Source organism: Anguilla anguilla, chromosome 14 (assembly GCF_013347855.1).
Source record: "Anguilla anguilla isolate fAngAng1 chromosome 14, fAngAng1.pri, whole genome shotgun sequence".
NCBI lineage: Eukaryota > Metazoa > Chordata > Actinopteri > Anguilliformes > Anguillidae > Anguilla > Anguilla anguilla.
Window position 1 is genome coordinate 32221508 of NC_049214.1, and position 14578 is coordinate 32236085.

The 14578-nt window shown below is 43.3% G+C and overlaps 1 protein-coding gene across 1 annotated transcript; it reads left to right on the plus strand.

Moving 5' to 3' along the window:
• Window positions 1–5578: 5578 nt before the first annotated feature.
• Window positions 5579–13858, plus strand: pla2g3 (phospholipase A2 group III). The gene is made up of 7 exons (XM_035389994.1): window positions 5579–7117; window positions 7384–7516; window positions 8984–9118; window positions 10143–10828; window positions 11609–11738; window positions 12242–12364; window positions 12682–13858. Exons 1-7 carry the CDS (start codon window positions 6565–6567, stop codon window positions 12893–12895), a joined length of 1974 nt encoding a protein of 657 aa, XP_035245885.1. The 5' UTR covers window positions 5579–6564; the 3' UTR covers window positions 12896–13858.
• The last annotated feature ends 720 nt before the right edge of the window (window positions 13859–14578 follow it).

Consider the following 14578-nt stretch of genomic DNA (forward strand, 5'->3'; position numbering starts at 1 on the left):
CCGCCCCGTCCTGCCCTGCCCCGCCCCGTCCTGCCCTGCCCCACCCCACCCACTCGCATGCCTGCCCCAAACTTGCATTTCCTGCAATGGACTTCAACTCTTCCTGCACGCTGGGTCCAGCTTCCCTTAGCCCCTCCGCATTCCCCTATTATCTCATACTAAATAACCCCTGACTTCCCCCTGACCACAGATTCTCTTATTATGTACATCTTATTACCTCAGGTAAACCCCCCCCCTTCTATTCGCCCCCCTCCATTCGCCCCATGCGTACCCTGGTAATGCCTTCATGGACCAGTCACTCCTTTAGTGTTTAGGGAACTCCTTCTTCTCTCTCCCCCTTTCTCTCTCTCTCTCTCTCTCTCTCTCTTTCTCTCTCTCACGCATTCTCTCCCTCTGCCCCTCTCAGAGATGGGCAGAATTCCACAGCTCTTGCCTCTTACCACAATCAGAAGTCTCGCACATTAGCAAATGATACATTGATATATATATTCATATGCATAAAACCACTGCGGTTGTGTTCTTTTGAATCCTTATCTTTAAAACATGTGTGTCAAAAACACTTTAAATTATGATTTGTAAAATATGTTTCTGAGAATGAATATATTGACGGAGTGATTTCACATAGTTCAGCCTATCGGGTATGATGTCAAATGTATTGCATTGTCTAGCCCTGTTATTACACAAACCACAGAAACCCTGAAAATGCACTGGCTTGAGAAAAGAGGCCTTTTGAATTTGACTCAGCAATACATTCTACTACATTTAACGGGATTACACCCTCAGCTTTTGCTGGATCATTAAGATCTCCTGGCCGTACCTGCAAATATCTCCTGAAAGCTACATATGCAGCTTATTGAACTTGCATGTATATAGTAATAATAATCCACAGAACAACATGGAACCCTTATAACAGATATTACAACTGAAAATCCAAAATGTAATAAAACTTTGGATATATATGTCAGAATATACTGCATGTACAGAGTTTGGGTATATCAATTGCCACCTCTTTCCTATATGCAGTAATGTATATAAACTATTCTATACTGAAAGAATTACATATTTACAAATATATCTTAATACTATTTCTTTATTACGTAGATGTTACATATATTGTAAAATACTTTGTACAATATTATGTGCCTGTGTCAGTAGCTGACATATTTACATGCAATATATGCCACATATTTTGACATATGTTCATTTACTTTAATTACATTTTGGATTTTATATATAAACTTCAGAAATGGGCATCTTTGAGAAACGGTGATAAAATAAAGTCGGTATTATGAAAAGATTGTGCATGCACATCTAATTTTATAGACATGTGCAAATGATAGTGTGGGAGAAGTGTATTTAAACTGAGAAGAATGCTTCATGGATGAAAATTCTTTTGAAGTTTGGTTTTATTGACATAGTAAAATGGCTGCTCAGGCATCGTCCTGGAGAGCTGCTTCAGGGTTTGTCTTCCAGTCAAGTATCCCACCAGATGGGTGAATCTTCTCAAGTTTCCTCAATGAACAGATTTATTATGGCTGTGTCGGAATCAGCACACTTGCCTACTATTGAGTTGAGTTGTTGAGTACACTGGATGAGAGAGTTAAGTAGGCAAACTTTTCTCTAAATGTAGTGTACTTAAAATCCCAGGATGATATAGTTATTTTCATATACTTATTATGGTATGCTTATTTACACTTATTATACACAAGTATATTGGGGACCATACTTTTCAGGAAGTAAACAACAATTTTGGTCCCATAAATATGACAAATGGCTTTGCTTTAAAAATTAGGCACAGCCTTGCTGACATTTTCCATCAACAACAAGGACAACAAAATAAATGACGTGAGCATGGGCGTTAGGACAGAACATCTTAGCGACACTTCCACAGTATGGTTGTAAAATAATATGGAGGATACTTTTTTTGCATACTGCCTATTGCATACTCAAAAGTACACAGTATGCTTATGAGACAGTACATACTGCGAGGACACAGTACTTAGGAGGCTGATTCGGACGTGGCCTGAAACTTTCAGACTGTGGAGAGTCGGTTCCACAGCTCTGTAGAGAGCAGTGGAAAAATCCTGCTTTACTATAATCGTTAAGGTCAAAGTTCAGCAGACGTCTTATTCTCCTCTACAGGAAGATGAGTGTCTCTTTTGGCAGTGGGAATTTTTTATCCTTTGGCAAAGGTGAAATGACATAAAAACGGCTGCCTCCCAATTCACCAATCAGTGCTAGCCATACCCGGTCTGGGTTATTCCTAGCGCTAGAGGGTTTTAGGGGTGTCTTGTAAACAGATGCTGACTTAAGCCTCATGCAGTTATTGGTCATATATACTTAGACAAGACCAGAACTGGGGCAAAGACCATATAAACCCTTTCTGCAAACTATACATGGAAGTCCAGTTCCATTACTCCCATTTGACAAACACTCTTATCCAAAGCAAATTACAATGAGAAGACGAGTGCATAAATCAGGTTGGAGAGCAACAGTAACCCTAGAGGTGGGAGGTAAATACTCAGAAACCACAAATGTGCAAACCTAAGATCGACTGTAAACTAGTTAGGCCTGTTAGGGAAAACAAAAGAGCACATTAGCAAAACGCAGCAAATAAAATTTGGCAAAATAACAAGATTGCAGTGCAAAGAATATCAATAAGCAACGTGACGGAAAAATGAAAGCGCAATCAATAGTAATCAATCATGCCCGCAGTAGTCGAGCCATTGGCAGATGTGCTAGAGAGGGTGGGGGGAGTGTGGGGGGGGGGGGGGGGGGCGGTAGAGGCAAGGTATGATTTTAAGAGGTGGGTGTTCAGTTTGTGTTGAAAGGCGGGAAGGGGGGGGGGGGGGGGGGTGGCAGGACAGACTTCGGGCGTGACCTGGAAATGCCGGCATGCTGAGGGGCTGCCCATGGGGTACGAAGTTGGAACCAAGGATTTAAATTAAAATTATAAGACTAAAATTCCAATATTCTTCTGATGTCAAGAATCAAATAAGATTTTCACAAGCTGTGATAGTGCGTTTCAGTGTTTCACCCCGCCAAAAGTCTCCTTTTGTCACTGTAAGTTCCACATTGAATTGCAAAGGTGCACTGAATGACACAGGCTACCTTAGTGAGTCCCGTTCGGATCGCATTTAGAGTTTGTGTCTCAGCTACGATTGTAGATGTTCAAAACACACTCACGTATGTACGTATACCAATGAACGCTATATTGCGAAGTATATTATATAAAATTGTTTGTTGTTGAGTTGTTCTAATTGTTTCCACCACGTGAGAGAGACTCACTTGGTCGATTGCACTGAAATTTCATAAGCGCCCTACTGACCTGGCTGCTTATCTGACATAATTTCTGGGAATTTCTACTTTATCGATTCCGTCAGTCGGACATTGACAGCGGATGAGCGTAAATGTGCAGCTTCGCCTGCATGACGCATGTTTGTGGCCCCGTTGTGCAGCAGGCAGACACGCAGCTGCTACGGTATGCCCCCACCCCAACTCCCACCGGGCCCATTGCTCCATTCGTGCTTTTGGCATGCGAGTGTAGACATAGCTACTGCAGACCAAGGAAAGCACACAGGGGGACACAGCGGGGATAACCTCAGGCTTCACTATTGCAGTTTACATGCTAGATTTAACCCTGCACGAGATGTTTTGTGGGTCATAGGGTAGGGTTTTTTGTCTTTTGTTTTGCGATTTTCTTTCTGTTTTAGTTTTTTCCCGCACCCCGGGCACCTTTGCGCTTTTCTGCTTGGTGCGCCTTGTTTGGTTGAACATTTTTTTTCAACCTTGGGAAAGCATTGAGTATTGAGGAAGAGGAAGGACATGCACTTATTTGCGTCCTTTTACTCAATCCCTTTGAAAGAAGGGGTGGAGCTTAAGACGTGACGTGAGTCCAGCCGAAAGTCCCGAACTAACTTGGAGACGCCGCTCCACGTCCTCCGTGAAAGATCAGTAAATGGTCCTTGGCTGCGTCATTTTGGAGACGCCAAGCAGGTGCACCTTGTTTTAGGAACAGATCCATGTATATTTGACTTTTCCCCCTTCTTCTTTAAGGTGTCTCGTTTCATGGTGATGTGCTGTCTTTTCTTAATTTTGTCCGCCTATTATGAAATTAAACACGACTTATTTATTTGTAAATACGTGGTGCATGCTCTGGGGAACAAGTATAAGTATGATTGCAATATAATTTGCATGTAAAGGTTTTACATGGAATTTGGTTCACACTAACAAATTAAAGGTGACTGGAAAACGACTGCTCTTGTGAAGATTAATTTTCTGTGTGCTTGTGTTCCTAAGGCTTTTCTGTGCATTCAGCTCCTGACAGTTCCACTGTCAAACAGTACACAACAGAACCAACATTACCTCATTAAATTTTCAGACTAGCATGGTGATGCCGCAAAGGAGTCCATAAAGTGCTCTCGTCTGCATCATCACTTATGCTGTAGATGGTTTATTAGAAATGGCACTCGGATACATTTTCATTACAAGGGTGTCAAGATATATGGTGACTTTTAAAATATGCAATACCGTTAGAATAAGCAGAACAATGGTAGTGGGAATGATTATATGCTATCATGTAGGCTAATTATGAATGCAGATAAAAGTAAAACTACTCTGCAGTTTTTGTTGTTGAACGTGAGAACATTTTTTAGAGGATTCCGGTTATGTTGTTTCATCAAGATCTCGGGAGAAACGCGGATATGATTTGGGGAAAAACCTTGGCGTTGAACTCCGCGGTTAATATCTAGAGATAACCGGCGGAGCAACAGAAGCCGCCCTCGTCCACGCGTTGTACAGTGGTGACACGGCAGAAAACTTTGTGCACATCAGGCGAGGCTCGCGCCGACCGCTGTCAGGTGGACACGCAACAAGTCGCGTGGTGGACTTTGCCTTTGTTGGTAAGCAAACACCGAATTTCATTTCATAAAGGGTAAAAGTTTGCGGGCCTCGGCGCGCGGCTCCGCGTGCGCATTTCTCAATTTTCAGCTGCGAACTGTACAGAATGACACTGAACGTATAGCCCACAGGACGTTGGTGTGTAATAAGGAAAATAAACTTGTCCTAATGTGTTTTCCCCATAGTATAGGAAATCCAAAAAGTACAATACCGGGATGAATCACATTTTGTGGCGGCAGTATTTAGAGTACTATATTTGACTGGTTGTGTGCAACTTCATTTAAACGTCTTTGCCTAAAGTTTGCATTTTGTCTTTTATGTGTTCTTCGGCTGAAGGCTGTATTTAAAATAAATTAGTTAATAGAACATGATTTTAGTTGTTGTCCTCTTTATTATTAATACTACATTATTAAAAACGACAGAAACCATTTATAAAACAAAAAAACAAAAAAAACTATTGTTATTAATATCATAATATTGTTATTGTTGATATTTTTAAACAATTGTGTTATTTCTTATTATCATCCTCGGTGGAATTGGAAAAAGGTTTACTGGGCTTATTACGGAGAAAATTATGATGTTTGACCATCGAGGATAATAATAATAATAATAATAATAATAATAATAATAATAAATGCATTATTATAAATAATAATAAATGTGCTGTTGATTTACAACGCTTTTGAATACATAAACCAACTTTCGACAAAGCGTTTTCTGGGTACTGAACTAACTTTTAACTTCTAAGCATTTAAACTTTAGGGACAACAATTATCATCTATGAGTAATTCCCATTGGAATTTGAAACTGTCCTGTTGGCATACTCGGGAATATCTCACGTTAGATGAAGATAAGTCATGTTTAATGTCCTGTATTGTTTAATGATATGCCTACACTGATAACGTGTATTTACGATGCATTTTTAAATGCTATTTATCACCTACTGCACTGGTTATCTAGGCAACTTCTTACGTTTTTTATAGTCTGCTATGCACTACGAAAGAACTGTTATAGGCTACTTATCTGCGTTTATGCACGTTAATGTAATGTCGCCTAAAAATACTTCTAACCCCTCCGCTCGTGGATAATCTTGCGTTTGTTGTAATGCCAGGGACAAGTGTTTGTCTGCCAATATGGAAAAGAAAAATCATGCTAATTTGTTTAGTTGAAACATCACCTCATGCTCAAAGGGGTGGCGCGGCCGCCGCCCACTTTCGTCCAGCCTGCTGCAGCCTACACGTTCACTGAAATACGCCTGGTAGTGACCTTGTTCAACGCTACCGGGGAAATCCCACTTTTAATCATTTAAAAGCAGACTTGTAGTTTGTGTTGGTTTCATTCGCCCACAGGCTGCCATCTGTTGTAAGCCGATTCCCGTTGCTGTTTGCCTGGACTGTACACACCGTATGCCAATGAAGTTGTGTAAAAAGTATTTTTCTGCGACCAATTCATCCTGAAAAGACGCAGTGACATACTGTTATGAACAGTAAACGGTCAAAATCGGCTGTTTTTGTTATACATTTTTCCGCAGACCTAGCCTAGTTGGAATATTTTATCCCAATTAGGCTACTCAGCACATTTTTATGATAAAAAAAGTTATTTATTGATTCCTATTATTATTTATTATTACCTATCTGAAAGTTTCAGTTCAATTTTGGTGCTGATATGCAAATCGGAAATGCCCTGCGCGTGGCTATACTCCTAGCGTTGTACAGTTTTGCAGGCGCAGATGTAACCGCTGGGGCAGGCAGCGGGACTTTCTGCTATTGGACGAGCAGCGGCGCTCAGGGTCGCTCCCATTACAGCTTCTTGCGACTATCAGCTAATAATGCACGCCCCAGGTCCCTGCAGCTGTACCACAGCGTCTGGACACGCGATCGGGGCCTCGTGGACTGCGCGGTGACAGACGAACCAGCTGTCGCGGAGCGCTACTTGTCGCTATGCCGCGGAGAGCAGTCCGAGAAATTCACCGACGTCCCAGAGACGCGTTTCGACGTCAGCTTGCTTTTTGCTCCGGATAACCCGTGTGCAGATCCGTTTCCAGCGGGAGTCCAAGCGTCTAAACGCGTGAAGAGGCAGATCAACGACCCAGACCTGGCAGAACGTCAAGCTCGGGATGGTTCGAAAGTAAAGCTCCGGCGCCAGAAGCGAGCGTGGATCATCCCGGGGACAGTTTGGTGTGGCTCTGGTAACAAGGCGACCAATTACAACGACTTAGGTGTGTAATAAACGAATTTTGTGTATTCTTTGAAAATAAATAAGTTTTGTACCCACTTAGACTGGATAGGCTATCGCCTATTGGGTGCAGGTGTGATTTGGAAGATGACAATACATTTTAAGAAAGTTGTCTTCTTGACTCAAAGTGAAACTGCCGGTTTTAAATAATAAATGTAGCTTATTCAAAGCAGTTGCTTGAGTTTCAACACTGGCATGTTCCAATCGTGCGACTGGTTGTCTGATGTGTTTACCTGTGTGTGTCTGCAGGATTGTTCGCGCAAACCGATATGTGCTGCCGGGAGCACGACCATTGCGCGGACACCATCACGTCATTCAAGTTCGGCTACGGTATCTTCAACCGGCACTTTTTCACCGTTTTGCACTGCGACTGTGAGGACAGGTGAGCCGCACCCAGACGCCGAGCCATGTCCAAACCCCGCATCCCACGATCTGCTTTCAGAACTTCACCCCGTTCAGTAACACTCGCTCATTCTTATTATGCTCCCAATAGAATAGAATAGAATAGAATAGCTTTATTTTTCCCAGTGAGAGCTTCAGATGAAATAGCCGACATAATAATAAAGTAAGTAAATTAAGCTCCATCCATGTACTTTGCATCATTATCTTGATGTTGTAGCTTGTCATGCCTCCTAGTTAGACTCAGCATAGGTTTGGTTAGTGTGTTACTGTGTGAACTGGACTTAATGTGTTTATGGCTATGAATAACTGTTGCAAAATGAGTATTGTACCTTATCGGACCTGTGTTTTGTAGTTGTTCCAATGACCTTTGGTGTGCATTTATTGTATGTCACTTTGGATAAAAGCGTCTGCCAAATAAATTTAATGTAATTAAAAGTAAACAATTAACATATACTACGTTATGAAATAAAATGACAGAACTCGCATTTAAAGATTCCTAAATGACTACAAATTAATAATTCTATCAAGGGAATTCTTCCATACATAAATTACATAGAACTGAACACTAAATTAGGTAATTTTGGACTATGCTAAATCAGAAAATTAAACATTAAAATTAAAGTGTGCCATGTGATTGATGAGTCTAATAGATGTAGAAGGACACTGTGGTGACACAAGGAGCATTGTTGTCAGGATCCATTTCCGGTGGAAACACTGCCCATATGCACATCAAAGTTTTAATATTGTGAGCTTAATTAGTGTGCAGGCTGTTCTTATTGTGCTTTGCCATTTCGCCAGCCTGGACCCTTAAGACTGGGATGTGTGTAGCCTGTGTACAAACCTGATACCCACAGCCCAGCATAGATAATAGATTTCCTTTCCCAGGTCTCTGAATAATAAAATAGTTATTGCTGTTCAGCTATTGGTCGGTTTGGTGATGTGATCTCTGTCACCTCATGTGAATTTGGAATTAGGCGCCCGTCACCCGAGCTGCGCGGGCACGCTCGTTCCATTACTTCCTGCGCCGCTATCAGGTCACGTGGGCGCGATTGGCGGCTCATACGGTGTAGAGCCTGAGTCTGTTTGCCCTCGCACCCGAGTGCCACGAGACGGAAACATCACAAACCCCGCTGGCTGGAGTGAGTGATCGGCCTGGCACAGTTCTCCTGCTGAGCGGTTTATTGCTTTGCAGATATATGTGGCAAGCCTTTCAGGAAGTGCATGGGCTGGAAATGCATGCAGTGCATAGTGGAAAATTTCAGCTCGGTCAGCAGGAATGAGTCGGGGGAGGGGGGGTCCATGCTGATTAGATTGAAGGAGACGGCAGAGTGGAGGAAATTGCTGAACATATATATTTTCTCTCTCCTTCGCTGCCCCTCTCTCTCTCTATCTTTCCCTCTCACCCCTTCTTCCTCCCCCCCTCCCCCTCCTCCTCCTCCCACTTCAGGTTTCGCCAGTGTCTCCTCACAGCAAATGACACCGTCTCCAACATGGTGGGCTATGGCTACTTTAACCTCATCAAGACCCCATGTTTCACCTTTACGGAGAAAATGCAGTGCACCCGGACTAACTGGTTTGGCATGTGAGTGCAACCAAGTTTTTATCAGCAGATAATGAGTTAATGTCTGATCCATGGGCATATAAAGTATAAGGAGACACACACACACACACACACATATATATATATATATATATATATATATATGTATATATATATTTTTTTATTATTATTATATTTTATTTATTATTGTTTATTTATTTAATTATGCAGGGAGGTCCTACAGAAGTCTCCTGAAATCTTTCTGTCATTGATTGGAAAGCATATCTTGAAAGAGAAGCTTTGACCTTGAGATAAGCACTGGTTTCAAAGTTTCATTTTCAGAAATGGGATACAATTCACTTCAGGCGGTTGGCACGTTTTACTGCTTTTTTTACGTTCCTGTTGCTTTTTTAGTGTCAATCATTTTGCAGAAGTATAATCAGCTGCATTCATAAAGACTATCAGCTGTTGCTTTAACGTCACGTGTAGGCTGTCAGAGTTTAGTCATTTTGCTTGGGCCAGGAGTGTCAAACTCCAGTCCTGGAGTCCCACAGTATCTGCAAGTTTAACTCCAGTCCTGGAGGGCCGCAGTGTCTGCAGGTTTAACTCCAGTCCTGGAGGGCCGCAGTGTCTGCAGGTTTAACTCCAGTCCTGGAGGGCCACAGTGTCTGCAGGTTTAACTCCAGTCCTGGAGGGCCGCGATGTCTGCAGGTTTAACTCCAGTCCTGGAGGGTCACAGTGTCTGCAGGTTTAACTCCAGTCCTGGAGGGTCACAGTGTCTGCAGGTTTAACTCCAGTCCTGGAGGGCCGCGATGTCTGCAGGTTTAACTCCAGTCCTGGAGGGTCACAGTGTCTGCAGGTTTAACTCCAGTCCTGGAGGGCCACGGTGTCTGCAGATTTTTATGGTTTCCTTTCTATCTGCAGCCTGAAGGTCTTGACAACACTGAATAACAGCCGCCACTGCAAGCCACTGGATTCTGACACCGGTGGCCTCGACATTCAGTTGTTTCTCATCAGGTTATGCCATAGGCCCTTGGTCCTAACTCCTCAAACTGCTCTCCGACAGGTGCACGTTGTCCGAGATGTCCCCCTATGCCGTGTTGCAGGAGCCCATGGAGTACAACGCTACTCAGCCGGTGCCCGAGGATGAGGGGTTTGGCAATGCCACTGTCCCGTCAGCCACTCTGGGAACCGGGAACGTCACCTCCGACTCCACGTCTCCGACGCCCACGCTCACGCTCACGCCCACACTCACGCCCACGCCCACGCCCACGCCCACGCTCACACCCACGCCCACGCTCACGCTCACGCCCACGCTCACACCCACGCCCATGCTCACGCCCACGCCCACGCTCACACCCACGCCCACGCCTATGCCCATGCCCACGCCCGTCCCGAACGTCCCGTCTCCCGCGGCGGGAACCGGCCAGCCACCCGTCCGCGGGCCCAAACCGCGGCCCCGCTGTCGCCCCAGGGGACCTGCCAGAGGGCCCGCCTCCAGGCCCGGAAGGAGGCGGGGCTTAAGGAGGAAGGTTTGCGAGGAGCAGCCGAATTCGCCTCTTCCTCCAAAGGGGCGGGACTCAGATGCAAATCTTACTGCTGTGAGCGCGGCGGGGGGAGGAGACCCGATTGCCCCTCCCCACGAGAGGGGTGACCCCAGCTCAGAGAACGCCCTGCCCACCGCCCGTCCCAGGACCCCACAGCCTGTCCCGCATAACCACCCTGCACCCTTGGAGGACATCAGAGAAACAGGTGCGTTAAAGGAGACGGAGATAAAGAGACGTTGCTGAGGGGTCTTTCGTTTAGTTAAGTAAGTCCAAAAGCTGCTGCATGTTCAGCATTTAGCCAATCAGATAAAGCACTGAATCATCCATAAGGCTTGTATTTAAAATGCCCCTTTTAATAAACCTTCAGTAATGCTGCAAAGCAGGAATCTCGGACCCCAGTCCTGCAGGGCTACAGTGTCTTATGGGTAGCAGTGCTTGCATTTCACCGCTCAGGTGCTTAATCTAGGTCACCGATTGGCTGAAGAGTCCACTCTAGTCCATATCTTGTTTTCAAGGCTTTAACTTGACTTCTGATGGAAAAGGAACTAGAAGGAGCCGCAGACAGTGCCTTAAAGTCAGTTTAAAGAGCCCTGAGAATTTAAGAGATGCTTATGATTGGAATCTGTTTTAACTCAGCTGGCTGGGACTGTGAACATGTGAGCTGTCCAAACATTTGGAAAGAGCAAACAACAGAAAAAAAATGGTTGCGGTTACAGGAACAATCTGGGACAAACCCCACCCCTACCCCATGAAGCCCCCCCTCCCACCAAAAACTAAAATGGGAGTGAACTACCAAAATTCAAGAAATGTAAATTTAGTCATTCAAAGTTATTTTTGCGATGTACATTCTTGTATCAGGAGTGACGCACCATTCATTTCATGTGCGATAAGTTTATATACAAATATCTGTATCTTCAGTATGTACTCTTTTTTTTTTTAGAAAAGGGTATAATTTGATGGTATTTTTTCCTTTCTCTTTGTGTAGAGACACTGCAGCCCTGTGATTGCTACAAACACCTGGACGAGTGCAGGCTCAAGATTCCACCTCTGGGCGAGAGATTTGGCCTGAAAAACCTAGAGCGCAAGACCCTGTACCATTGCAACTGTACAAACAGGTGAATCTATACCACTGTGCCTGTACAAACAGGTGAATCTATACCACTGTACCTGTACAAACAGGTGGGGGGTTGGGACCATATCGCCCCACATTGCACAGGGTGGAGCAGGGGTGGAACCTTACCACTCCACACTCAGGGGGGTGGGACCATTCCACCCCACACTCAAGGGGTTAGGACCATATCACCCCACACTCAGGGTGATGGGGGGGTGGTTCGAACCATACCACTCCACACTCAGGGGGGTGGAACCATACACCCCACACTTAGGGGTGTATTTACACAGGTCCACTGATGAGACCACCTTTGTGCAAACAGGCTGTGCTACTGTAAGCAGAACACCCAGCTGACACAGCGAAGCTCCCATTACATAAAGCTTTGAGATGGCCATGCCCCCTGGAGCAAGGGGGGCTTATCTCGTTAGCCTAGCTGTATGACCTCTGACCTCCGACCCCCATGGACCCAGCAGGTTGGCTCACAGGTCACTCTTCTCCCTGTTTCAGGCTGGCCCAGCAGCTTCAGGCCCTGGAGGAGCCGGACGGCGTGCAGTCCCTGTTGGTCGATTTCGTCTCCCAGTCCTGCTTCCTGCTGGCCCCCCCGGAGGAGTGTCCCGGAACAGCTCAGGGGTCAGTGGGGCCACAAAAAAATATGGAAAACTTTCAAAAGTTTTTTATGTTGTACAGTCAAAGGAGAGGAAAAAATATAGTTACAAAATAGGTACAAAGTACATCCAAAAAATGTTATATAACCACAAAAGCGCAAATAAATATTTGTTACATTCCGTGACTCTACAATAAAGTAAAAAAATTTTTTAATAGACTCATTTAAAAGTGAGATTTTCAGCTTCATCATGATCTCATAACAAGCTGTAGTTTCTGTAACGAGCTGTGGTTCTGGTGACAGGGTGCGGTTTCTGTAAGGAGGCGTGGTTTCTGCCCCACAGGTGCCCCCCCGCTGTTCTCTCTGAAGCCTCGCATCTCCGCCTGGCGCTGTCCCGGCGGGAAAACAGAGGGGGGGAGAAATACGCGGAGACGCCCATCCTGAAGGTCAAGAGGCACAACACCAGGAAGTCCAAGAGGAAACAGATCCCAGTCAAACTCTACAAGAAGTGCCTGAGGATCATGGACTCCAAAACGTCACAAAGGGCCGAAGGGTGAGAGCAGCCTCAGACCAATGGGCGGGGGGCAGGGGCAGAGCGTCAGTGTGTGTGCAGCTTTTTATGCCCAAAAAAGTGCCCTGTTTTAATGAGCTAATTCATTCTGTAGCCAGTCGAGGACTTAAATCATGAATTACACTTGTGTTCGTTTCACACTCTCAAAGCACTTTACACTTTGGAGTGGAGCTTCAACCTCCACCACCATCTGGGCTTACACCAGTTCATGACCCCACGTCAAGTTATGTGAACCCCTGTTATGATGAATCCCTGTTCACCAAATACATGGACAAATGCATGCTGTACAAACAGGTATAATCAAAAGAAATAGTTAAAAACTCGCTTTGACAACATTAGGTTCAAACCTAATATAACCACAATAGTCTCTAGTAGCCAGTTTTGCTAATCAAGAATAATAATTAATCTTACATTGATAGATTAATATGCTGTAAGTATATTAATTTTACAACAAAAAACTATATTTGTTGATTCAATTCTATAGCAGTTTTGTGGAAATTTTGTTTATTGAAAACAAAAAAAACTTTTCTGATCTTTTCATATTTTAAATATTGATGACATCCATGGTAGCAGTTAACATATATTTCATGCAGTTAGTCTTTTATTTCTCACTCCGAAAAAGTTTTAAATAGGTGCTACAGCGGTGGCAGTGTGTACACCCTCTTTCTCATAAAAAATGTTCCTGGATGTGTTCAAACAGGAAAAGCAAACTGTAAAGAGCCCTTATTGTGATCGACTAGTCACAGGTAGTGCTGGTTGATTTGATAGGGAACCATTGTAAATGTATATACGTCTATGTAAATATTTTGGTTAGAAAACATTCATGAAAATGTTACGGATATATGTTTTTTTAAATGTAGATATGTTATTTATTATTTGTACATTTTGTTGTGTTGAAATCTGTTTTGTAAATAGCTTGTGTCACTGATTAAAAATGTCTATAAGAGGAGCCTGGTCATTAGTGTCATTCATTTTGAGAATTTAGATACCAGCAAGACCATTTTTGACAAATTACATACCTGTTCACTCCAGAGTCTGTCATAATGCTATGCGATGTTAAAGGAGTAGATGTCAGACGTGAACATTGGATGTAGGGCTTTAAGCAGCAAATGGGTTTGAGGATATGCACTGCAAGCTCCATAAAATTTGTTTATCTCAACAAATATTTTAATTTTATATTTCAACTTTAAATTGTATTTCTATTACTTTTTTTCTAAATGAGACAAAAATATAATCAATGACATGAGACAGTTTGACACTTTTGCTTGTCAAGCAAAAAAGTAGCTTAAAACAAGCTAATATTTTCTACTTGACATTTTAATTTATTTTTGTTCATATTTTCATACTTTCAAAAATCAGACATTTGAAACATAAAGAAAAATTTGTATTGCCAGGGTTGTGTATCCTTGATAATATCGTTAATAGTGTGATTGTTAAATATTTATTTGGTACAAAATAGTCACATGACGTATATAAATAATATAATGTAACAAAATTATATAAACGCATGGTGTTGCCAGAAATCCAACAGTACCATCTCTCAATCTGGGCGGGTTGGGAGAAAAGGGAATAAAATATTAACGTAATGCAGATATTGTTTTAGATTGTACAAATATTTCAAATAATCCTGTAATGTGGTATGATGAGAGGAAATATAAATTATTAAATA

Bases quoted from the DNA above. Each gene is read 5' to 3' on its own strand.
- pla2g3 (XM_035389994.1), top strand. From the start codon at position 6,565: ATGCAAATCGGAAATGCCCTGCGCGTGGCTATACTCCTAGCGTTGTAC. The intron at 11,739-12,241 runs GTGAATCTATAC...TCCCTGTTTCAG, and splicing joins CATTGCAACTGTACAAACAG to GCTGGCCCAGCAGCTTCAGG. The intron at 12,365-12,681 runs GTCAGTGGGGCC...TCTGCCCCACAG, and splicing joins TGTCCCGGAACAGCTCAGGG to GTGCCCCCCCGCTGTTCTCT.